The sequence below is a fragment of the Platalea leucorodia genome, assembly GCF_965183815.1.
Source record: "Platalea leucorodia genome assembly, chromosome: 2".
Classification (NCBI taxonomy): Eukaryota; Metazoa; Chordata; class Aves; order Pelecaniformes; family Threskiornithidae; genus Platalea; species Platalea leucorodia.
The window spans coordinates 57,127,618-57,152,452 of NC_138824.1; the positions used below are offsets into that span (position 1 = coordinate 57,127,618).

A 24,835-nucleotide genomic window follows, 5' to 3' on the forward strand; every position below is an offset into this window, starting at 1 on the left:
TCAATAGGGAAAACAACGCGGTTTCAAATGGAGAACTTGAAAAATTAACTTTTGAAAATTTATGATCAAGTAGCTGCCGGGGAATGGATTTTAGTGCCTTGAGGAGAGAAAAGTTTTCCGCAAAGTCAGTTCAGCATTTAGGACTTTGTGCTCTGAAGACTTCAAATGACCCCAGGATCCAGCAGCACTGCGGATCACTTACTCTACAATTAATTAGTTAATCTGTGCAGTAAGCAGCGTTGTCCGACCCAGTCATATGAAATACTTGAACACCGGGGTTATAAACACGGGCTTGAATCCGCGAACGGTACAAGACACGCCCCCTCCAAGCAAAAATAACGGGATATTAAGGAGTTTAAAGGAAAAAACCGGGATATTAAGGAGTTTAAAAGAAAAAACTTACGTTATTCGCTGCGCGGAACCGCGCGGGAGCGGAGCGGCCGCGGCTGCCGCGCTCACCTGGAGGAGCCCCCTGTCGATCTCATTGGCTGCCTTCCGCCCCGCCCCCGCCGCCTCATTGGCTGCTTCCACCTCCCCCCCACCCGCGCGCCATCGGTCTCCGTCCGATACCTGGAGGGGAGCGCGGAGTGACTCCCACCGCCCCCGCTGACTCGCCACCCGATCTCATTGGCGAGAGAGCCGGCGTGCTAGGCCCGCCCATTGGCTGCTCAGGCGGCCGGCTTTGCCCCGATTGGCTGGCGGGCGGGGCCGCCCCGCCCCGCGGGGGGCCGAGCGGTGTGTTTGGGCTGGAGAGTTGCCGGCGGAGCGGGCTTGGTGCTGCTGCTGCCGCCCGGCTGCGCGTGCCGGGGACGGCGCGAGGCGCTCCCGCCGCGGCGCCTCCCCTTCACCTCAGCCGCGGGATGGCCGCCTCGGGCGGGCTGGAGCTGGGCTGAGCGGAGCGAGCCGCGGCCGCCTGCGAGGACCATGCCGTCGGGAAGGGAGCCGGGCGCCCCTCGGCTGCGGGATCCGACCGGGGCGGCCGCACTGTCAGCGCCCGGCAGCGCCTAAGCCCGCGCCGCGCTGCGCTGCCCCCGCGCATCGCCATGGACGAGCGCTTCAACAGGTGGCTGCTGCCGCCGCTGCTGGCGCTGCTCTTCTTGCTCATCGTCTACCAGTACGTGTCGCCCGCCTGCCCCGGCGCCGCCTGCCCCCGGCGCCCGCCGGCCTCCGCCGCCCGCCGCGGGGGGGGCCCGACGGAGCGGGAGGAGGAGGAGGCGGCGGCGGGCACCGCGGAGGAGGAGGCGGCGGCGCTGCCGCGGCTGGTGGCCAAGTTCCCGTTCGCGCGGGGGGAGCTGTGCCGGCGGGTGCAGTTCGACATGCGGGGCCGCGACGTGATCGTCTTCCTCCACATCCAGAAGACGGGCGGCACCACCTTCGGGCGGCACCTGGTGCGCAACATCCGCCTGGAGCAGCCCTGCTACTGCCGGGCCGGGCAGAAGAAGTGCGCCTGCCACCGCCCCGGCGGCGACAAGGACACCTGGCTCTTCTCCCGCTTCTCCACCGGCTGGAGCTGCGGGCTGCACGCCGACTGGACCGAGCTCACCAGCTGCGTGCCCGCCGCCATGGAGCGCCGCGGCTGCGCCGGCAACCGCACCCTCAGGTCAGTGCCGGCGGCGGGGGGGCGGCGGCGGCGGCGGCGGCTGCCCTCCGCCCGCCGCCCCGGGGAGGCGGGGAGCTGGCGGGGAAGCCCGCCCGGGGCTCGAAGGGTCTCGCCTGTGGGGCTTGGTTTCCACCCGCTCGAAAGGCTGATCCCGCCTTTCCCGGCGCGGTGGGTCCTGCTCTCCGGCGGTCCGGCAAGAATGGTCCGCTGCCGTCGTCGTTAACAAGCAAACTGGGGGCAGCGGGGGGAGAAGAGGCTTGTCTCCCAGAGGAGGCCCTAGTTTGGGCTGTTCCCCTCCCTGTTTGTCACCTGTCACGCATTCGCTTCGCCTCAGGTTTGTGCCGATTCCGCGTAGCGCGTACGCAGCTGCCCGATTTTGTGCAGGTTAGCGCGAGAGAAACTAAACTCCACTCATTTTTGTGCAAGTTTCCGCTATCCATTTGAAACTTGATTTTTAAAAACCAAAACGCTCTTCCGCACAAGAAGAGTGCCTCTGCAGAGTCTTAACGTTGCTGCAGCTGCTGAATGGTGTAACTAGTGGAGTTTGAAGTATCCAGAAGCCCTTAAACTCTCTTTTTCCCCTGGTTCTGGTCGGCAGATAGACTGGTTCTCTGCTTCGCGTTGTGTAGTGATCGCTCGCTATAAATATGTGCGAGCTGAAAGTCAGGAGACGATGAAGGAGGCTCTGTGCAGGGAGCGCAGTACTAGCAAAACCTGCAGTGTTAATGTTCTTTTGATGATCTGATGACAGTGGAAAACTTTTGGATTTTGTGTGCATGCTGCCTCTCTGCATGTTGTATTGTATTGCACTTTTGTTGGGTCTTGCAAAAGGTCTTTTCTGTTTTTAAAATGGAAAAATTGTCAGATGGGTAGTATCTTTCCATACGAGATAGCTCTAGGTGATTCAGTAAGTTTTGGGCTTCGTTCTGATTTATTTACCATTAAATCTGATTCTCAGGCTAATATTAGATTCTATCTTTATTTCTATGATTTTGAACATGTGTAGTAAGTTATGAGCTGAATTCTGTCTTAAACCATTGCACTGTGATGATTGTAACTTCAATATCTGTAAAATATTTAGGCAAAATACCTTTTTTTTTAGTTATATAGTTTTCCAGATAACTTATGTTTGTTCATTTTACTATCCATCTTAATTTTATGAGTCTGCAAACTTTAAATTTTCAGTAGGACCGCTGACACATTGTGTTCTTTACCTTGTCATTTAAAACCACGTACAGTCCGTGACATATGTGGACTCATTTTCGCAGGGCCTATTCATCAAGACAATAGAGTTTATTATTATTGTTGCTGAACAATTTGAAGGTTATTTTATGTGAACATCAAAGGCCCTCAGATACTGCAAAGCTAGTGATGTTTGGCAAGACTCAGTTGGGATAATTTGAATTTATTGTTGATGGTTGTGGACTTGGACTGGACTTGCAGAATACTGTTAAGGTTATTCATACAACTCTGTGAAAACTGTTTAGCTGAAGATAAAGCGTAAAGACTCATGTGCTGGTGGAAGAGAAATGCTGTGAATGTTTTCAAGGACACAATAACTTGGTCATAACCGTATAGCTTTAAGGAATATTCAATAAACTTGTAATGTAAACCTGGGAGGGGAGGAGGAAGAGTAATACTTGTAGAAATGTCTGAGAATGAGTAATCTGCCACTGAAGTCCTCTTTTCCTCTCTCATGAAGAATATTAGTAGTTAAATAACTGAGCGTTAAATTGAATTACAAAGATCACAAACAGGCAGTAAAATTGGAGTAGTGGCTTCAGTACTTTTATTTAAAAAACATGATTATATTAAGTACATGTAAAACTTTTTGAGTTGAATTACAAAGCAGGTCATAGTGGTTATTCGGTGGATAATTAGTAATTATTTTGATTGAAGAAAGGCATGTAGTGACATTTCACCATTATAGCTAAATAGTGTTTTCTTAAATTTTTTTGTTTATTTAGTGAATGATTTGGTTAGTGTCACATTGCACTTCTTGCTTCTTCGTTGCTTCATCTTTATGTAAGTGAGGAAAGTGCTGTGAATAATTATTTGTTGCATTGTTCTAATACTCCTTCCTTCTTAAATTATACCCTGTGCTGGGTAGACACCTTTTCATTTTTCTCTTTGTTTTCTCTTTATAATCATGTAGCTCGACTTCAGTTTTTCAAGGAGCTGTAAAATGAATCAGATAACCCTGAAGTATGGATTGTCTCTGCTGTGAATGTCTTTCCTCCTGGTAAAGTTGGAATCAAGCCTAAAATACTTTGCTGGAGGACTGTACTATTAGAGGCATGCATCTAAGTCTCTTTTTTTTTTTTTTAAATGTCTAACGGAGAATTAAGAATGAGGAGACTGTGTGCCTAAAATAAGCAGGAAACTAGCACATGAGTCTAAAGCATACTGATTGTTTTTAAGTCATCCTTTAAAGCTTCTGAATGTGTTTGAGGCATTAGACTTACTTGAATAGCTCAACTTTTCTACCTTCCAGCTGTGGAGTCAGAAAATTAGGCTAAATTGGTTAAATACCTGACAATGACTTTTCTTTGTGGCTAGGAGGGCAGCAGGACAAACCATATTATGAATTTGGCACCAAGGTGTTTGATCTCTTGTGCCATATCTTTGATGCAGTAAGGATGATGTTAAGTGTATTTCAGATTTTTTTTTTTCTCCTCATAGCAGGGTGTTAATATAATCTGTTCTTTAAGATCTCTATGTAGCGTATCTTTTACTATGCAGAGGGAATAAGGGATTTAGAGTATAAATCTTCGCATTCTGAAAATTTGCTTCTTAGAGGGCTGGTAATGGTGTAACATGAGTAGAAATTAAATGAGTGGCTCTTGGAAGTATTTTTTTTTTTTGCTATTTTGTTATGAGTAAATTAGATTAGGTACTACCTTTTAACACATGTCTTCAGAAGAGTTCATGAAGAAACTATAATTAGAATTAATGAGGGAAGGGGCTACATAGTAGGGAAAGGAGGGAGTGGCTGATGGCCCTAAGGGTCTTAGAAGGTGTGTGAAGTGCTACCTCACCTCACTCAGAGTTCTCTGTCTTTCATGGGCAGTGTGTTTTAAAGATGTTTTACTTCTGAAGTCTCATCAGGGTTTTGAAGAGGCTTTATCTCAGCCTTTTCTGTTTCTGATGTTTGTGTTTTGAAGTCTCTGATTCCAAGAAGGAACACAAGGCAGAAGTTGCTGCTGTGCCCCAGCAATTTGAACTCTTTCAAGCCCAAGTACCAGCTCTAATTTTGATGTTACTGGGCCTTTACCTCTCTGGGACTTAATGGTATGAAGTGTCCTGTGCCCTTGTCCCAGCTTAGGTACTTCAGAATGAGAAGTTGTTTGTTGTCAATGTATTGGATGCTATTGTGAGCTGTAGAACTATCTTTTTTTTTGTTAGGAATCAGTCATTCTTTTGAATACTTTAAAAATTACTTTAAAAAAACCCAACAAAACAAACCAACAACTGTAGACTTTATTTCTTCAAACATCTGCATAAGTTTTAATTTTCAGGGTGTGAGATGTTCTGCTGAAATACCTGCTTAAGTGTTTACAGAGCCAGGCTATTAGTTCTTCATACTAATGTACAGCTTTCACTTTTAGAAAAGTTGCTGTCTGGATAGTGAGGTTATTGAGAAGGGTATGCAGCTGATGCATTTTTAAATTAAGTTCTTATTAGCATAGTTTTCAGCTCAACATTGCAAATAATTAGTATAAGTAAAGCATTGAGACTTCCCATGAAGATGCAGTTAGGTTCATGTGGAAGTTCTTGCATCGGCAGCATAGCCCCCCATACATTTAACGGGAGAGTTACTGCTATGCATTGTGTCTACAACTTGGGTTATTTACTCTGCCTTACAAAAATGGCTGTTATAACAGAAAGTAGCTGAGACTGGAGTGGAATTCTTTTTTTTTTAAAGTAACAGTCTTTTATTTCCTTGTGTATTTATTTTTTCTGCCCTCTCTGGAAGTCATTGAATTTGATGATGCTTGTGTTTAGCTCCACCTCTGGAACTTGGTTTTCCTTCAGAGGTGCCAAGAAGCTGAGACTGTGGAGCCTTAGCCAACATTGCTTGAGGAAAGAAAGGGAAGAGAAATGTTGTTAGATGTCTAACCTGGGATGCCGGGGAGGAGTCGGTCTCAAGTCTGAGTGAGTGATGTTAGGCTGCCTCTGTAGACAGCGGGGAGAAACGGAATAATACGGGTTGTCCTTTGGAGGGTCTAAGACATGTCCGAGAGCTGCTGAATTGTCTTCTGGAATGACAGTTCTTCCTTTCACTGATTAGAAGGCAAGCCTGGAATGGCTAATTGGGACTTGATGTCTAAAACTAGATGAGAAGAATTCAACATCTCATGTTGCAGAGACATTGTCCAAACTGATCGTCTGCCTCCGTTAGTTTACCAGGTAAAACTTGGTGTGTGAGGTAGGGCTCGCTTTGCCTCTTTAATCTCTGTATGAGGGATTGAGAGGGGACCTTAGAGGTCCTAATCAAGGCATATTTCCTCCCTTGTTGGTGTGTCTGCAATATCATTAATAATTATTCATTATTATTTATTATAAGTTTGATTAAACTAGGAAGGTAATCTTTTAAACTACACACTTGAAAGAACATTGCATTGAAAGTGTTGTCTAATTTTCTTATATGAAACAGTGAAATCAGTCTAATAGTGTAAACCCCATGAGCTTTATTATCAGTGCAGTTTAGTCTTTGAAAGTATTGATTTTCATTAATTTGCTTCCATTGTACTCTTCACTTCCTCGTGTCTGTTTAACTTACTGTGTGCTCCGTTATTCTGTGGAAGTATAAATCAGCAGTAAACCCATGAGTCATGGAATTGGGAGGGCTGAATAGAAATTATTAGTAAGATTCATTTTTCTTATGCAGTCCTGTATTTGACTATTGAGTGTTTTTAAAGCTCTAGCAATAACAGAGTGTAAGATGGACTCTGTTCTTTGCAGCCATGGTAACTAGGATCGTCATCAAAATGTAAGAGCGTTAATTGAAAATTCAGACTACACTGAAGGTAGTGGGGAGAAGAGAATGAAAAGCCACAAGTGTTTAAACTGAAAAAAAACCCATGAATTCTCTGCCATACCTTGATATCTTCTGCTGGAATGAATGTTAGAGCCAGTAAGCTCCATATAGTTTTTTTGTTTTTTTTTTTTTTTTTTTTTTATAAACATAAGGAACAACAAGGATTAAACAATTTTCTGAGGGTCCTGCTACTGACAGTGTGGGGTTTTTTTTCATTCCTTAACTGTCTCCACTCTTGGATGCTTTAAAAGAACCTTGGTAATCTGCTCAAGGGTGTCATTGTCCTTACTATTGGAAAGTGGTGTTGTCTCCCCCCAGTGCTTAGTGTGAATCTTATTAACCTCAATTTTAAGCCCATTGCATCTTCTGTCTTTTGAGAAACTGAGAACAAATTGATCCCCTTTTCTCTGCAGTAGTCTGCTAGGTACTTTGGTTCTTAGGAAAGTCCTCTTTCAACCTTCCCTTCTTGAAATGTAACCAAATCCAGCTCATTCTGTATTTATCGTAGGCCATTCTTAATGTTCCTCTTTGGATTTGTGTCAGTTGTTTTCTTGAAATGGGGTGCTTCAGTGGGGGTACAGTATTTCATTTGTAAGTGTAGTACAAAGTGGAGCAAAAAAGATTACTTTGCTTATTCTGAAAGTTGTGCTTGTGGTTGTACACTTCAGTGATGTTTGCCTATTTTGCAGTTGCCTGACATTGGCTGTTCAGCTTGGGATTTAGACCCTATTCATTTTCTTAAAGACTACTACTTATATTTCCCATTGTCTTTTTATGCGAGCTTTGTGCTTGTCCTCACTGGATTTCATTCCTCTTCTGTCAGTTTCTTTAATTTGTAAAATTGATTTAAATCTTATTTTTGTCCTTCCTAGCTTTTACTCATTGGCATATTTAATAAATGTGTTTTGTATTCAGCATCCACGTTGTTGATGCAAACATTGAATAGAAATAAATCCCATTGTAATAAACCTTTTGTTTGATATAACTCTCAGAATTGCTTTTCAGGGAGTTCTGCTCCTGCCACGTCATATTTTTTTTTTCTAGACTGTGTTTTTTCTGGCTTATGACACTAATTGGAAATGTTGTCTAAAGTCGTACTTCTTAATTTTTTTTTTTAAAAACATTTCCTTCCTACTTGAAGTCAATTACTATATTTTAGAGGGAAATTAGACTGATTTGATCCAACTTGATTGAGACAGTAATGCTGTTTGCTAATCTTTTCTTCTATGTGTTATAAGGGAACTTGTCTTAGAACTTGTGGCAACAACTAGCAACTCTCCTTAACTACTTTTTGCCCTGTACTCCTCTCCTGTGAGATTTCCCCTGCCCACAGTAGCAGACAAATGATTGATGCGGATAGAACTCTTCAGCATCGGGATTGTCACAGCTCTGGAAAACTTGACCCAAAGATAAGTCTTCAGACTTTTGAGGTTGCTGCAGGTTGCCTTGCTGGGGACTACAAAAATGACTAGAACTCACGTTTACTGTTAATTACTAGTGTTGATAACACAGTGGTCAGCATTAGTTCAATTGGGAATTGATTGTTCTTATTCACCCATCACTGTAATGTACAGATAACTGTGAAACTTAGTAGGTTTTGAGACAGGGAGGTGAATGTTACGAAAATGATCAGGTGAGCAGCAGTTCTTTTAGTTGTCTGGAAGAGAACTTAGTGATTTACCCAAGTAAATTTGCTTGCTCCTTTCATGCAGACCTTGCTGCTTCCTTTTTAATCTAGCTTATTATATCATGTTGGGGTGGGTTTTTGGCTGCTTCTGGTATTTCATGCTGGAAAATAGGCTGTCTAATAAGACTTTCTTTAAAAGGAAGGAGCTATTCTCTTCTCTGTGCTGGAGCTAGGCAGAGAAGCCCTGGAGCAGAAGAGAGTGGAAGTGTCAGGAGCATCCTTTGGGGCTGTACAGTGTTATAAGACATACCAGCTGTTGTAACTCTCATGTTATTAAGATGCTTTTTAATTTCTATTAACTATCTGCCTAATTTAGAGTATTTTCCAATCCTCTTTAATAGGATATTGCTTAAATTCTTATGTAGCTTTGGGGGTATGTATCGGTTTGAGGTGGAATGCGGAAAGTTACTGTGTGAGTGGGAAAAGGTGCTGTGTAATGCCATTACACTGATAGAGATTAAATCTGTAGACCCAGCCAGTGGCAAAAACAGGGATAAAATTGTGAGCTTACTCTTGATTTTTTTGAGAACACTTTGTGGAGGAAGAAAAAAATCTCTGCCAGCTCAGCTCTAGTGATCACAAAGAAGCTCAATGGAAAGTCTAGAGAGCTGGTTGAACTGAATGATTTCTCCCTTCAGGTGTGTTGGCAGTTTTCATGTGTTGCCTTCTAAGTCAGCAAGAGTAAAGCGTTTCCTCCCAGAATTTGGTGCAGCCATGGTAGTGAATTGAGCTAATAATGTAAAGACTCTGCTGCTCTCTGTGCAGAATGAGGTCTAATGAAAGCAAGGGAATCTGTATTCTTCAATGTATTTAGTTATTGTATTCAACTTGCTGCCTGTTCTCGAAGTATTTGTAACCCAAACTTCTAGTGCTAAATTACATTGGATGCCTTAATGTTCCTGGTTGCCTTACAAGGTAACTTAAAGTCCCTTCCAAGTTCTGTTACTGCTGAACAAGGTTTTCAAACACTGTGTAGGGAGGCTGATTGTATGAATTAAGGGTCTAATTTGGACTACCTATGTGATAAAATGATTCAGCCTTGAAACAACTACTAATTTAGGGGGAAAAAAATAACAACTAAACTATTTTGGGGTTTTGTTCAAGATGGCATGGATCTTCTTTTAGAACAAATTCTAGAGTGGCAAGATCAGTAACTCTTGAAATACTTGTGGTCTATTACATGATCAGTGCTCAAGATCTCAATATATATTGACTGAAAAGTATAAAATGGGTTCTTGTAAGGATAGGGCCTCTTACCTTCAAGCTCCGAGGACTTTGGTTTGGCTATGGAGCTTACTGTTAGGTGGCCTGAATTGTACTTCTATAAAGATCTGGAGTTTGGCCCACAGCTTAAAGTCATTTTAGAAAAAGTGTGTGGGGGGGTAGGATTGGGTTTTAATTAATGATTTAAACTTAATGTCTTAACTTGTTTTCTTTAAAAATTAGTAATCTGTTAGAAAACGGTTGATGTAAAGTGGATTTCAGACATACTAGAAGTGTTGCATTAGTACAGTGATATATCAGTTTTGAAAGTGTATTAGTGGAAGTTGAAGTGTGGCTCTGAGTGTCTACAAACTGATAGAGATGCCAAACACACTGGCTTAGTAGTGGGGAAACTTTGAATGCCATTTGAAGAATAATGGTGGGATGGGGAAAGCAATGACCAGACACAACTTCAATTTCCAAAGTCGAAATAATGAAGGATTGGTGAAACAAACCATAATATTAATAATTGACTTGAGAGTATACTTCCTGACTCGGTCAAGTAACTTGACACTGAGAATGCTGGCCATGTGGTTCCTGGTGCTGTTTGGTACTGGAAGGAAATGGCCTTTTCAAGGATGTTAGCATATGTGGAGGAGCTGACCTCTCTGAGACCAGTTACCTTCTGCAAACAAGTAAACTTGAAAGTGAGGTGAGTGAAAGAAGGAGGCACACTTCACAAAACTAATCAAATACCAGCGTTTTTTTTTTTTTCAAATTCTCATCTAAAATCTAATAATGTCAATGGAAAGAGCTTGCTGACTTACAGATTTCCATTTGTAAGTCTTGGGCACATTATGCTTTTAAAAGTATGTTAAATTAAATTTTAGAGGTGGCAATGTAGGAAAAAGCTTCTTTTTTTTTTTTTACTTTAACCAAGTAGCCTGTTTGTATCTTGTTTTTTGAGCTGACTTTTGTTTAAGTAGCAAATATGTTTGTATCTCGGTGTTTGTGTATTTTCACACTTGAAAGTAACTAATTGCAATTTTTTATTTTATTTCCATGTGTCTTTGCACACATGCTATGGCTGAGAATGTGGGGGTGAGTGGAATAGCAACTGGTGGTGTTTGCTTGAGGAACTACTAAGAATAAGAGGGGAAAGGGAAGCAGCGTAGGAATAAGCTGTGAGCCCAAAGTGAGAAGATGGTGTGGCTCAAATGACATTTAGGAGAGCATGTCAGAGTCCTTGCTAAGGTCAATGCAAACAACATCCACTGCTCCTTCTTCGTCTGCACGACCAGTCTTCTCATCATGGAAGGCAATTGTATTGATCAGGCATGGTTTGTCCCTCATAGCTTTTATGCTGGCTGTTCCCAGTTCCCTTCTGGTTCTTCATGTGGCTGGAAATGGTTTCCAGGGAAATTTGCTCAATCACCTTCCCAGGGATGGAGGTGGGACTGACCAGGCTGCAGCTCCTTGAGTCCTTCTTGAAGGTAAGTGTGAGGTTTGCTTTTTATTTATTGACGATGGGGAGAAGAATTATAATGGAGAAGATGCTGCAACCTGCTGATGTAGATATTTTAACTACTCCCTGTTCCTCAATTTAAGAATTCCTTAAGAGGATCAAAAGCTACAATTATTAAATAAAGGAAGGATAGATGCAATGGCTTTTTTTGCTGTGAGCATTACTTCAGTTTGTTGAAAGAAACAACTTATTACCAGCAATACTTTTTTAATGTGTTATGATGTGTCCATGACATCCAATGTAAAACTGACCTCAGGCATGAGTTGTAAATATGTTTCATTGTACACTTCTTTTAAGACTGGGATGGTATGCTTCTCTGGTGCCAGGGAGGGTCCACTTTTCCTTATTAAGCTGAGCTCAGCAGATAAAATAGAACTTGAATGGCAATTCAGTAAGTAAGAGGTGGTCACATGTTTGTCTTTTTTGTTGTTAATACTCGGACTCCTAGTGTTCTGTAATATTTATACAGTTTCAGGGTGTGTTGAGTCAAGCATTTCTGTTCAAATTATTTTTATCCAGAAGGCTAACACTTTTATAGCTTTCCATATCTATATTGCAGTGTTCTTTAGAGCTCTTTAACTTCCGTCTACAGTGATAACTATTAAACTGTTCACAGTTAAATTATAGTGTAAAATCTTAATTGTCATGTGTTAACATGAAATAACTTCCCAGAGTTTACAATGAAAGAACGTAACTGCTTTGCCTTTCTTTTTCCTATTCCCAAGTTGAGTTATTGGATTGAACTTTCAATATAGGTAAGATTCTTTTGTGCAAGGTTCAAAACTTCTGTATAAAATCTTCTGTAGGCAAATACAGAATCCACAATTGAGGAATAAATACGCAGGTGAAGAACTGGTGTTTATACCTTTACGTTTCTTCTAAATGAACTATAAATACTTAAAAACACTAAGTAGGAAAAATTCAGAAGATGTGGTCTTCAAAACTCTTTTTAATCAATCTACTTATTAAGATACTGGGGAGAAACCTCAAGTAATTACTTTGTGTGTGTATGTATTTTTTTTTTTTTTTTACTACTTAACTTTGTTTCTTTTGTGAAGTAAAGATTTAAAGTCCCTGTTGTGTTAAAGTGATCATGCCTTTTTTGACAAGCTTTTAAAACCTGAAGATGCCTGTTGAAATGGTTTCCTCCAAATAGAGAATTTAGCTGCTTAAATGAAAGGAATAACTGCAAGTAGCTTTTCCTAAAAAGCCCAGGTCCTCTGTAACACATTACCTTCTTCAGCAAAGTCTTTGTTTTGATATCCAGTCTCCTACATCCCTTGTCCAAAGCTGGTGGGTCAACGAGCGTGTAAATGTGTGTTGGGTTTTGCAGCACTGCCTCTGACTTCTGCAGATTATTTTGTATTAGTGTATAGCTCTTCTCCTTTTGATTAAATTGCCAGGTATCTGACAATGGGATAAAGAATCCCATTGTGATATGGGTCAGTAGCACGCATCCAAATGGCTGCTGGGCATTGCTATAGAGTAATAGTAAAACTGATGGACTGCATCCGACAAACAGATTGACTGGGAAGCTTAAGTGCGGCCACACAGAACTGCAGCTTTGATTAGGAGAGCAGTGGGAATGGTAGATGTTTATCATTCTTGTTTCATGCTCTGCTACTTGTATTTCAGTCCATTATCAGGTAGTTCCAAAGAAAATATTAAAAATTAAACCCAAATGAAATGTAAAGATCAAGTGAATTAGGAAGTATTCATAGCAAGAAGATCATTGTAGTTGCATTGATATTTTAAACAAAATTACAAGTTGTGTATTATTTCAGGAGCTGAATTTGGTACTATGTGACTAGAAGATTTTCACTTTGTGCCATATGTATAGATAACAGAAGAGCTTAAAAGGACATGTGCTAAAAGGAGAGTTTCTCTTCCACAGTCATGTTTTCTGTTTTTTGTTTGTTTGTTTTTTCTCCCTCAAAGATGCCTCCTATTTCTTGTGTTATTCAGGTTACATCCTACACTTTTGATTTACCTTCTTGTCAGCCTGATGTTGCCCATTCTCCCACATCACTGTTCTTCCTATCTTGCCAGCTCTTTTGCTTTTGTTTTATATGTGTTTCATGTGTGACTCTCATCCCCTTTGCATTGTACTGGCTTGCTTTGCGTACAGAATGAGCTGGTTAGAGGTGTGCTCATCTCTGCTTGGCTCGTTTGGCAAGCTGCAGGCTTGAGTTGTTTGTCTCTGAGCTTGTCTGCCCTGCTGAGGTTCAAAGGGGCTACTAGATTTTTAGCTGTTTGGCCTTGCAAGGGCTAACAGAATTGACTGCTTTAATCTGTCCTAAATTCCTTGTTTTATTGTTCCCTCTGTTCCTAGCAGTACACAAAAACTGATAAGGAAAAATAAATGTTCTCTTTCCCCTACCTGAAAAGACAGGGGACAGAAAAGATGCATTTCTGTGTAACTCCTCTGTGTTTCTATCTGCTCCCTTAAGCTGCTGCTCAGAGGGCTTTTATAATTGTTTCCCTTTGATTTGTATTCAGTTTCTCTTAGGATAAAGTGTTAAACAATTGCAAGTTGTCTGTACAGCGCATGCCTAAGTCTTTTGCTTTTAGGATGTCTCAGAGAAGAAGGTATTTAAGATTAGCATTGACAGAGTTGGCAGAAAAATTTCGTGCTTTACCATCAGCTCTCGGTTGGTAATACTGAGCCCCAGCTCTGCAGGGTGAGCCACCAGTTTCATCCTGAGGCAGGGAGGAGGGGAGTCCTTCTCAGCAGGTGAAGGAAGGTAGATAGGTCCTGGCTTTGTCCCCCCCTGCCACACAGGGAAAGAAGGAGGGTTGCTAATGCTTCTGTAACCTGGGGAAAAAAGGTGATGGTTTGATGGGACTAGAAAGGTATGAAGTAAAGAGGAGAATTTAGGTACAAGTAGGGGGGAATACCCCTGGGGTGCACAGAGGGAAAAGTGATTTCATGATAGAAGCAACAAGCAAGGAGACAGAAATAGAACATCTGTTTGCATCAAAACACAGGAATGCACATAGCTCTATCAAGTCAATTTTCAGCAGGTGTTTTGGCTCTGCAGTGGCCTGTTGAATCTCAGTAGTCAAATTTGAATTTCTGTTAAATTTTTGAGAGCTAATTTTAAGCAGTTAGCTTATGCTTTCTTGTTATCTTTCAATAGAGATTTGTTTGCTTTCTGCTTCTTGAATTCACATCTAGTATCTGAATTTTAATTTTTTTTCTCTGCAATCATGGATTAGAAATTAAGAGAAACATCAGATCATGAAAAATGATAAATGTCTAATTCCAGGACCTGGAGCCCCATGAGCAATGTGGTGTATAAATGCACAGAAGCTGACTTTATTATGTGGTTGTTTTCCTCTGCTTCTTTCTCTTTGGAGCCCTTTCATTCTCTTCTGGCCTTTTAGTTGTATTGCTCCCTGGTCAGCCTGGTGCCTGCATGGCAGTGGCAGTGGCTGCAGCAATGATTGATGTGGAGACTAAATTGCTAGACACAGTTAGTGAGTATTTCATGGAGCAGTTAGTCTGCAAACCTGAAGATGGAGGAGCAGTTTTTATGTGGTTCTGACCGTTGTATGAAGGATCAGGTTCAAAGTGTTACTGTCCAACAGTTGTTCTGTAAAATGTGTTTAAATCTCTTACAGGATCAAACGCTTCTACCTCTGAAAATCCCCTGCTTTGGGGGTTTTGTTTTTTTTTTTTAGAGAAAACTACTTAAAATGGAAAAGCATATTGAAGACAATTTATAAAAGTAAAATTCTTGCAAGTGGCATGGCAACTACTTGAAGATCCCACATGGGAGTATTGCAGAAAATGCGTGTACCCATTGAAGATACTAAGTCCAAAAAGGAACTGGTGTGGCATAGCTAAACAGCAGGGTAAGAGAGGTAGTTACACAAAGCAGTTTTCACCATTTTTTAAAAAAAGGTTAAGTTTTGTCTGCAAGAGCAAAATACAAAGGTTCATAAATTCTGGCAAAATAAGGTAAAAATGCAGTACAGCTAAGAAAGATGTTTGAGGTACAATTTGCAGAAGGTACAAAATTAATCTTTTTGAAACACGCTGGGAATGAAAAGCCCATTAGAGAATGTGTAGGACTAATAGATGGTCTCTCCTTCTATCCTCTGATTGGAAATAAAGTTCTATCAAAAAAGAAGCTACCTCTTGCATCTGTGCTCATCTTTGAGCTTTGAAGAAGTTCTGATCTGGAACCTTTCATTATGGAGGATCTATCAGAGGATCTCTCTTCAAATTGAAGTGTTGGTAGAAGCAATTATGGAACAAGTTTGGAAAAAGGGGGGGGGGGGGGGGGCAAAAAAAAAAAAAAAGCCATAAACCAGATGGTATTTAAAGGTGCCAGTTGCCAGAACCAGATGGTATTTAAAGGAGCTCAAGAATTAAACAACCAAACTACTAAATGTGGATATGACCTCCTGCTTAAAACTTGGTATTTGGAAAATTTGAAAGTAATTTTTAAAAAGACCTCTACTACTTAGCAGTAAGCTTAACATCTACGATGGGAAAACTAGGAGAAACTATTACAGGGAATAGAATTAGTGGCTAGTTACCTAGTACAACACAGTGGGAGGTCCATGTAGCTTTTGCGATAGGAAATCATGCCGAATAATCCTGTAGGATTCTGGAAAGGAGTTAAAAAACATGTTCACAAGGGAGATCCGGTGGTCGTAGTCTGCTTGTGTTGCCAAAGGCATTCAACAAGGCTTTCCATCAAAAGCTCTGTGGAAACTGAAGCTGCTGTCAAATGAGAAGAAAGGTCATGTCATGGGTGGAGAAATATTCTTCCTCTGTTTTATTTTTAATATGTTCATTTATTTATTTTATAAAATGCTGACAAATAAAGGTAAAGGGATATCGTCTGGAAAGAAGATGAATACTGAGATAATGATACTATGAATTGTGAAGAAAAAGCTGACTGTGAGGACTTGCAGGAAGACTTTTTTAGGTAAATGCTAAAATGACAGTTGGCGTTCTTTGTTCATAAATGTGTAGCGATGTGTACAAACCATCCTAGTTTTACTTATACAGTATGAGCTCTGAGGTGACATTATACCCCTCTTCAGGAAGTGCAACAAGGAGGATTCAAGGAGCTACAGGCTGGTTGGTCTCACCTCCATCCCTGGGAAGGTGATTGAGCAAATTTCCCTGGAAGCCATTTCCAGCCCTGTGAAGAGTGGGGGACTGGGAACAGCTAGCACAAAGCTACGAGGGGCAAACCATGCCTGACCAACACACTACCTTCCATGATGAGAAGACGGGTCGTGCAGACAAAGAAGGAGCAGTGGATGTTTGCATTGACCTTAGCAAGGACTTTGCCATGCTCCCCCACAGTGCTATTTGAGGCACGCTGGTGAGACATGGACTAGGTGACAGGGTGATATACCGAGCTGCCTATTGGGCTGCAAGTGGGGGTGAGCGGCTGTACAAAATGCAGCTGGTGGCTCATTACTTGGGGTGTCACTCAGGAACTGACAGCGGGGCCAACATTGTTTAAAGGTCTGTATTAATGACCTGGATGATGGGATGGAGTCTGGTCTCAGCAGGTTCATGGGTGACCCCAAACTGGGGATAAGAGTCAATTTCCAAGTGGGAGTGTGTAGACAATCAGAATCAGACTCTTTTTGGATGCATACTGTGATAGGACAGGAGGAAATGAAGACCAGTTGGAAAATGGGAAATTTCAGCGAAGTGAGAAGAAAACCTCTTTTCCTGTGAAAGTGGTCAAACACTGGAAGAGGTTGCTCAGAGACACTGCGGCATCTCTATCCTTGGAGTTACTCAAAACTTCTGGGCAAAGCCCAGAGCAACCTGCTCTAGTTAGGCTGACTTTTGAGCCGGAGTTTGGACTAAATGACTGCCAGAGATCTCTCCTAACCTTAACTTTATTAATCTGATGCTTAATATTCAGGGAAAGGCAGGAATGGCTTCTGTGCCAGCCCTTTTTAAAGGGCCAGGTTTGACTGGCTATGAAGATGACCACTGTGTGCTGAGGGAGTTAGAATTGTGTAAACTGTAGGTCATATGGAGCAGATAACCAAGGAGTGTCAGATAAATGGAGAAGCATCAGGTTCAAAATAAGAGAAGGTGAGCCTTCTCACTGTGGATGCTAAAAGTTAATCTGTGTTCAAGTAACAATAGTACATCTATAAAGAAGTCTGTCAACAGCCTTTAAATATGCCATTTTGGGAAGTCCACAGGCTACAAATTTTTGAAAGGGGAATAAGTACTTAGGGTAAACTAATGATGTCCTTGTTGGTTAACTTTCCTATTAATGAGCACTTGCTTGTCAGAAGCAAGGATACTGGACCTTTGGTCTGGGCCAGTATGTCTGTCAGGGGTTTGCAAATTCTGGTTGCTCAGTGGAGGCAAGGCTGCTACAGCTCCATGTCCCCGTGTCCAACTAATAGCGAGACTGAGCGTGTATTCCCAGTAGGCACCTGCACAAATATGTGTATGTAACATATGCATGGCCAGTCAGAGAGCAGTGCAGACAGAAAACACAGCACTCATGCAAACATAAACAGTACCAATGACCTTATCCTATTCCCCTCTCTGGTTGATCACAATAAAAGTCCATTAGTGGGAAATGTATATACACAACATGGATAGCTGCTCCAGTAGCTGGCCTTAGACAACTGTCTGTCTGGGAGCTGGCCCCTGGGTCCCCAGTCTCCCCAGCTGCTGGTACCTGGGTGCGTGAGCCCCTGAGGCCTATAGCCATTTGCCAGTTGTTGGTACAGACCCTCTTGCATATCCCAACGCAGACACACACCTCTCAGTTGACCCCCAGACCTTATGGTCTCTCTAGTAGTTGGCCTGGACCTCCTGGCCCCTCTGGTAGCCAGCTCTTCCAGTTGTCTCGGAGACACACATACATACATACATACAAATGTGTCTCTCACTTGACCACCAGACCCAACGGTTTCTCTAGCAGTTGGTCTGGCTGGACCTCCTGGTCCCTCCAGTAGTCAACTCTCTCAGTTGTCTTGCTCACAGAGAAACACCCTAGACTTATGGCTACTTTGCTACCTGGCTCCCCAGTCACTTAACCTACTCATTGGCTAGTTTGGCTTCATACTTGCTAGTGATCACACACTGACATATGTATCCTTGCTCACTCTGGTTGCTGGCACCACAGACACGTGGGCCCTGTGACCTGTGGTATTGCTCCAGTTCCTGAATGAAGATTGATTCTTCCCTTATCTGAGATACAAGCTGATTAGTAGTGCATGTGAAAATGCTTTTAAGTACAGCGTAGCTTTTCAGTGGGCTGTCTGTTCAAATTCAAAGCCTGCAGATGATAAAACTGATAACCGTATCTATGTTTGCGTAATTTTTTCTGATCTCAACCCTTTTTCTGGTCACAATCTTGGGAAAGGATTCCAAATGAAGAACTAAAAATTTATTCTTAGATCTTGTGATATACTTCTTTTGCATCAGTAGCTCACTTCAGCTTAAGTCTTGTAGAGCTGAAATGCTGCTGTGAGAAGAATCTCTTCAATGAGAAGTTCACCAGCAGTATCTTTTTATAATGGTCTTTGCCTTTTTTTTCTGTTTGATTCAGGACAGATTAATGGCCTGTGTGCTTTTCCAGCAATATAATGCTCTCAATTACTGTTGATGCTTATGTGACTGCATTGCAAAGATGTAACTGCAAGTTGTGTAGAAGTTCATGCTGTAAACTAACCAGCTTTATCTACTGCTCGTGCAGCAATGGTGGCAAGCCAGGGGTCTCAGTGGGGCTTTGCAGTGTGGTGCTTATGGTGGTTGTAAGTTAAAGTTTCTTTTCCAAGCTGAGTGTTGTTTGTCCTGCTGCTGCACCTTTAATTCTTTTCTTATTTTGTTGTTGTTGGGTTTTTTTTTGTATAGCTTTAATTTAATTGTCTGTATTGTACACTGAAACCGGGATGTTAGACTTGGTAGTCCAAAAGCTGAGTGAAATTCAGTCTTACAAAATTGAACCCTAGGAGGACAAATTAGCAATTCACACAGTGATTCCTTTCAAAAAAACCTCACCCATTCATATAAAGGAGATGATTTTGACTACTGATTGATTTGTTTATTTACTTATTTATTCCTTGTGATTTGGAAGAGTGGGTGAGGTGTGGAATAAGGTGACAAATTTAGTTGTGAGAAGGTGATCATCAGAAATACCTAGATCAGAAGAAGTTGGGGGAAAAAAAAAAAGTTAAGGATAATGGCATAGGTAGAATTATGGAAAACTTTTCAAGACAATAATTCTGAATTTGACACGGGAGTTAAAGGACTTGGAAGGCATAGAGATGGTAGAGTGTGGTCAGAATATCTGAAGTTCATTTTATGAACACGTTTGAGATGAAGTTTAGGGAATGGCTGAGCAAGATGTGTGACTAGTTAAATGTGTGAATGAATAATAGATTTTTAATATATACTGTTTTTCTTTCTTTCTTTCTTATTTGAGATGATAGTAAGGTGAGGTTTTCCTAGGCACTACGAATGAAGAAGCTTACTTCTTCGCTGCAGTGATTCTGCTATGTCAATATCAAGTTCCCTACCCTGTGGCAATTTGTGGTTGATGTGAGGGAAGAGATACAAGTGTAGAATTTAACTGGTATAATATAATTTGATTTTCTCATAGGGACTGGGTCCAATGTTGATGGTCTAAACTGAACGAAGTTGTGTACTCCTTCCCTGCAAGATCTTTCAAATGCTTCTCAAGTATAGGATGACATGACATCGCCAGCCATGTGATACCGTAATTCATTACTCACTAGCTCATTGCAGGTATGCTCTAGGTGTTTTGTGTGGCCAGAGCAAGAAGTGGACAGGCAGAGGAAGTTCTTAAAGTTGACAAACTCCTGGCTTTGCTTAAATGCAGAACATCCAGAGGACCCTTGTTTTAGGAATACGTGAGGGAGGACTGGTAGAGAAAGAGAAAGGACATGGGATGCACTGCGTTGTAAACAGATGTGGATTGCAGGGGTGGAATCAAAGCAGATGGGGTTACTGAGAGACTGGGGCCTTTTAGGTCTGAAACTGAGTGGGGAGGCAGAGCAGAAGGATACGTGTGGCTCGGCAGTGTAGTGGAACAGAGACTGCTGGAGGTTTTAAGAGGAGTTTTGAAAAATGGCTACAATTTTATGTATTTATTTTAACAGGCAATTCAATCCAAATTGAACTGCCATCCATAGAACACAGAGGTAGGGTAGAAGCCTATTGCTCTTTCCAGCTTTTGAAACTCACATTAGGCTCACCTATTCTGTCTTTCCTGTCTTCAAAAGTAACTCAAATCCTTGAACTCTTAGCAGTTGCCTATCCAAAACTTGCACATTAAGAGAGTCCTTTTAGGACAGTGCTTATTTTAAGAATCATTGACAGAGAAACAGTTTATAAATAACAGCAGTGAAATCCTCGTAACTTTTCAGAATAAATGCAAACTCTTGAGGGAAGGAGACAAGAAGTTTCAGCATGCCCTGATTCTCCCATGCCTTACAGGTACTTGGTTTGTCACATCAGTTTCGAGTTTCTTGGCCACGGTTGCCGATACAGCACTCAAACTCACTTATGCAGACACTTGCACTGCAATAGATGGGTTATAAATCCATTGAATCAAAATAATCATCACAGAATACAATAAACTTTGTGTGAAATTTCTGTGAGCTGCATGTATATGCACCTTTTAATCCCTTCCATAATGAAAAGGCATTTTTGTCTTGATGAGATGTCTGTATGAAAAGTACTTGCACTTAAAAAGATGTGCCTAGATACATCTGCTATGGTAAATCCCATTCAGCTGAAGTTTTGAATCTGCAAATTCTGACAGCTTTTTATTCAGTGGTACAGCTGTTAGCATAGGTACATATGGTAGCGATGCTTACAAATATTACCTGTGAGTTCTTAAATATGTATAAAGCAAAGAAATCCTTTACCTTCATTTGACACTTTTAAGATAAACTACACTGGCTCTTGAAACTGTAATTTTAAACCTTCAACTACAAGGCTTTTTAAAAAAAGATGTGTTTTTTTTCTTTTTTCTTTTTTCAGAAATGCAGTGCAATCTGTTAGGACCCTGAATCAGCACATTTAGGTGGAATTACTTCCTCTATGCATCCCCATCTCCGTTTTTATATTGAGCATGCCAAAAGACACTAAACTTTTCAATCCCTGAAACTAAAGACTTCATTAGAACACAACAAATCTGACCAGGATAAAAATAGGGAGACCGCAGGGTTGAGGGATAGTTAGTTGTAAGGCTGGAAAACAAATTACTGCTTGCTTCACATGTCATTCAAGTGGGTTGGCTTTTCCTTAGTCCTTCTTTCAAACCCTGCTCTTTCTTCCATCTCTCAGTGGTTGCTCAGCTTGAGACAATCTGCATTTTCCATCTTGAGATTTTTCCTCAGAGTCCCTGAGCAAATCTCCTTGTTCGATCACCTTTTGAGGCTTGACTGTGGTACTGCTTTCTGAAGCTGTCAAGAATACTGTCAGTCTTAGCTGCCCTGTAGCTTCCCTACCTGCCAGCTGTCCCTCTCTGTCACTTGTGTGCTTCTTTTCTGTATTTTTAATGCCTAGGAGTGCTCAGCATTTAGGGAAGAAGTCCCCTTTCTTCTCTAGTCTCCTTTCTTCTCCACCAACTCATTCCCTAAAACTGCTGTTTTAGTCTGTCTTTGTCACATGACATTTTATGAATTGCAGAGAGTTTTATGATGTTTTGTAAAATGTAACTTCATGAAGTAATGAGGATGCGAAATTCTACAAAGAATGAACATGAGTTCATATCTTCTTCGTGTAACATTAAATGTGGGTTTATGACACTCCTGTTCTCTTGTGTGCTTGCCCACAGACACTTGTACTCAACCATTTACACTGGTTATGCACAGGGGAATAATGTTTGTTTACTCTCAGTATTCCCCCAGAGGCTTCACGTTTTTTACAGCTACTAAGTGACTTTTATTTTTTTCCTTTGTAACTTTGATCAAAGTAGTCAGGTCGTCTTTTATTCAGATCATGTCAGCTCATATTCCTTTGCACCTCTTAGGTTCTTCTTACATATGTGTGTATGTATTTTGGAGAGAAGAGGTGAGAAGTGTATTGTGGAGAAGAACTTTTTACAAAAAAAAGTCCTTAATGTTTTGGAAATGTATAGGAAGAGATTTTAAGCTAATGATATCTCATTCAATTTTTTTAGTGTTGAAAGTAGGTCAAGACTGATTTTGGCCCTCTTAAAATAAGAGTAGATTATTATTTTCGTACGTAAAGGTGACTGGCTACTCAGTGTGAAGAAGGGAGTGGGGAGAAAAGGCCAATGTACTTCTCTGCTGCTGCTTTCCGGACACGGTGGTCCTTCGTATTGTTTGGTACTGTGTGTCTCTCTTGAGTTGAATTGTCTGCAGGGGGAACAGCCAAGGAGGGGCAGGTGGGCAAGCGGCTCTAGAGCTGGAGTGATAGTACAAGGTTTCTTTGCATTTCCCAGGAACTTAGGTGAGAAATCCCTTGCTTTATTTCCTTTTCTCCACTGCAACATGTACTGCCATCATTAATGATTGTTTTGGATGTAAATAGCAGTGGTGTAATGACACTATAAAACCTTTTTATTTGACGTTAATGGAAGCAGGCTTTGTACCTGCAATTGATGGTATGAATGTCTAATGCTTCCACTGATTGCAACAATTTCTCTTCTCCTAAATTTCTCGAGGAATTGATCAAATCTACAATTAACTGATAAGCTTAGTGGATGTAAACTTAATTACATTATACTCTACTTATGCAAAAATTACATGCACACTTTATTGTGGGACTTGAGACTTCATTTTGTTTAAACGTGAGAATGATTATATTCTCACAGATTAATCTTGCTCTAGGTTATTTGACGTTCAGTTTTGAAGGAGACATACCTAGGCATCATCTTGGTGGAAGGATGACTGCCAATTACCAAGGTATTTTACCATAACTATCTTAGTGTAGTTACTTGCTTTGCACATCTGGGAAGGATTTGGAAAGATTCAGTTCAGTCCCATTAACAGACTCCAACTTTATGACTTTCAGAAAAGAAGGACCAATATCACCTATTGTGAAAAGATAAATCCATTGACAGTTGTTGCGTACATAGCAAAATAGCTCTCCGCTCTCTCTACACTGCCTTGTAGCAGCAGCCCAACAGTGGCAGAACCCCTATTGCCCCCCCACCCCCCAGTCTGAGAAGAGTCCAGGAAAAGATTATGGTTATGTGTGAGTACATGACAAAATCACAGGTCATTCTCAAGAACAACAACAGAAATTCCTACTGGCACGGAGACAATATATCTAGGTGTTTACTGGTGCACTGCTGATGTATTTTAAGGAGGCAGAACTTCTCAAAAGAATGGTGTTTCAATGCTGACAAGTCAAGAAAAACAGGAATTCTGATTCATATGGAATTAAGGGCCATTCATGTTTATAGACATGGGTAACTGAAACTCTCTGAAGTTCATCTGTTCTAATTTAGAAAATGCTAAATATGTCTGTTTGTTATTGCCTAGCCTGTAGGCAAACTATTCCCCTGGCACACGCACAGTGTGTTATTTACAGTTGCCTAAGTGTCCCTGCTGCATGCCTATGCCATTCAGTCACATATATTGTGCAGTCCTATTAAATAATGTATCCTATGCTTGCATCTTCTGGCTATTGGGTGAAAGGGAATGGGAAAGAGTTTCCTCAAAGGAGTTTTGTGGGTTTGTCTTTTTTTTTAATACTTCTTATATGTAGCAGAGAATGCAAATTTCCGTAGTTGGATAAGATATAAAATCACGATGTCAGCAGCATCTCCTTGTTTCAGAAGATGGAATGAATGTTTATCTATATCTTCCCATATTCCTGTGTTGCTGTTGAGAAATGGTAATAAATGGGGAGGTCAGGTCACTGAGCAATCTTAACTGCTTTATTGCTTGCTTCCACTTATCTCAGTGTTTCAGACTACTTGGCTCAAATGCTTCAACTGGAACAAATCACACTAACTAAACATAGAATTTATGCTATGAAGATTCAAAGGCCACACTGAGATCTCCACCAGCGATACCAGTGGAAGGAAACTCTTCTCAAATAAAGAAATTTAGAGGTTTGCTGTTACTTGGTTTCCTTGATATAATATGAGGTATACTCACCTTCTAATAGAAATCTTCATACAGTGGTCCAAAAATAGTTTGCCAGTTAGTCAAAATAACTTGCCTCTTACTTTCAAGACAAGATCTGTTTATCCCTCTCTTCTCAAAACCCTCAGCTAACTACTTCAGAGATATCACAGAACTTTGGGCTTCAGATTATTTGATAAGTCTTCCACAACTTTATCCTCTCACGTACAACCTAAAATGACTGAGGAGCAGCTTCTTTATGCTTTGTTGACCAGCTGATTTGATATTAACAGTTTTCTGGGGGGTGTTGAAATTGCAGATTTGTGCGAATCTGTGTTTTAAGCTAACTGTTTTGATGAGGGACTAGATGACAACTGGCAGTGTTGACCTGCTGCCAGCACTTCAGCAAAATGGGTGGTGGCTCAGGCTTCACTGACTTGTAGGTGATACTAGCAGCAAGATACTCTTTGAATAAGGGTGTGTGTTTTAAGAATATGAGGAACCTATGGTCTCAACTGCATTTGTTTGAAATCTATTGGAATTTTTCAAAATCTCCTGCAATTGAGTACTTAAAAATCTACCCAGAACAAACTTTTTTAATATAGTCCTAATGGCACCAAGATCTACTGCCCTCCGTCTAGAAGGGAAGTTTCCCTAAGTGACAAATGTGGTGAACAGGCAGGGAGTTTTGTCCTT

At 41.3% G+C, this 24,835-nt stretch overlaps 1 protein-coding gene across 1 annotated transcript in view; it reads left to right on the forward strand.

The window, feature by feature from the left end:
* Positions 1-1,043: 1,043 nt before the first annotated feature.
* Positions 1,044-24,835, forward strand: part of HS6ST3 (heparan sulfate 6-O-sulfotransferase 3) — a gene marked incomplete at both ends in the record, with an annotated part of 307,692 nt that continues 283,900 nt past the window's right edge. The window contains one exon of the mRNA XM_082337671.1: positions 1,044-1,600. Within this exon, the coding sequence (XP_082193797.1) occupies positions 1,044-1,600 (557 nt within the window). The remainder of the gene's footprint in view (positions 1,601-24,835) is intronic.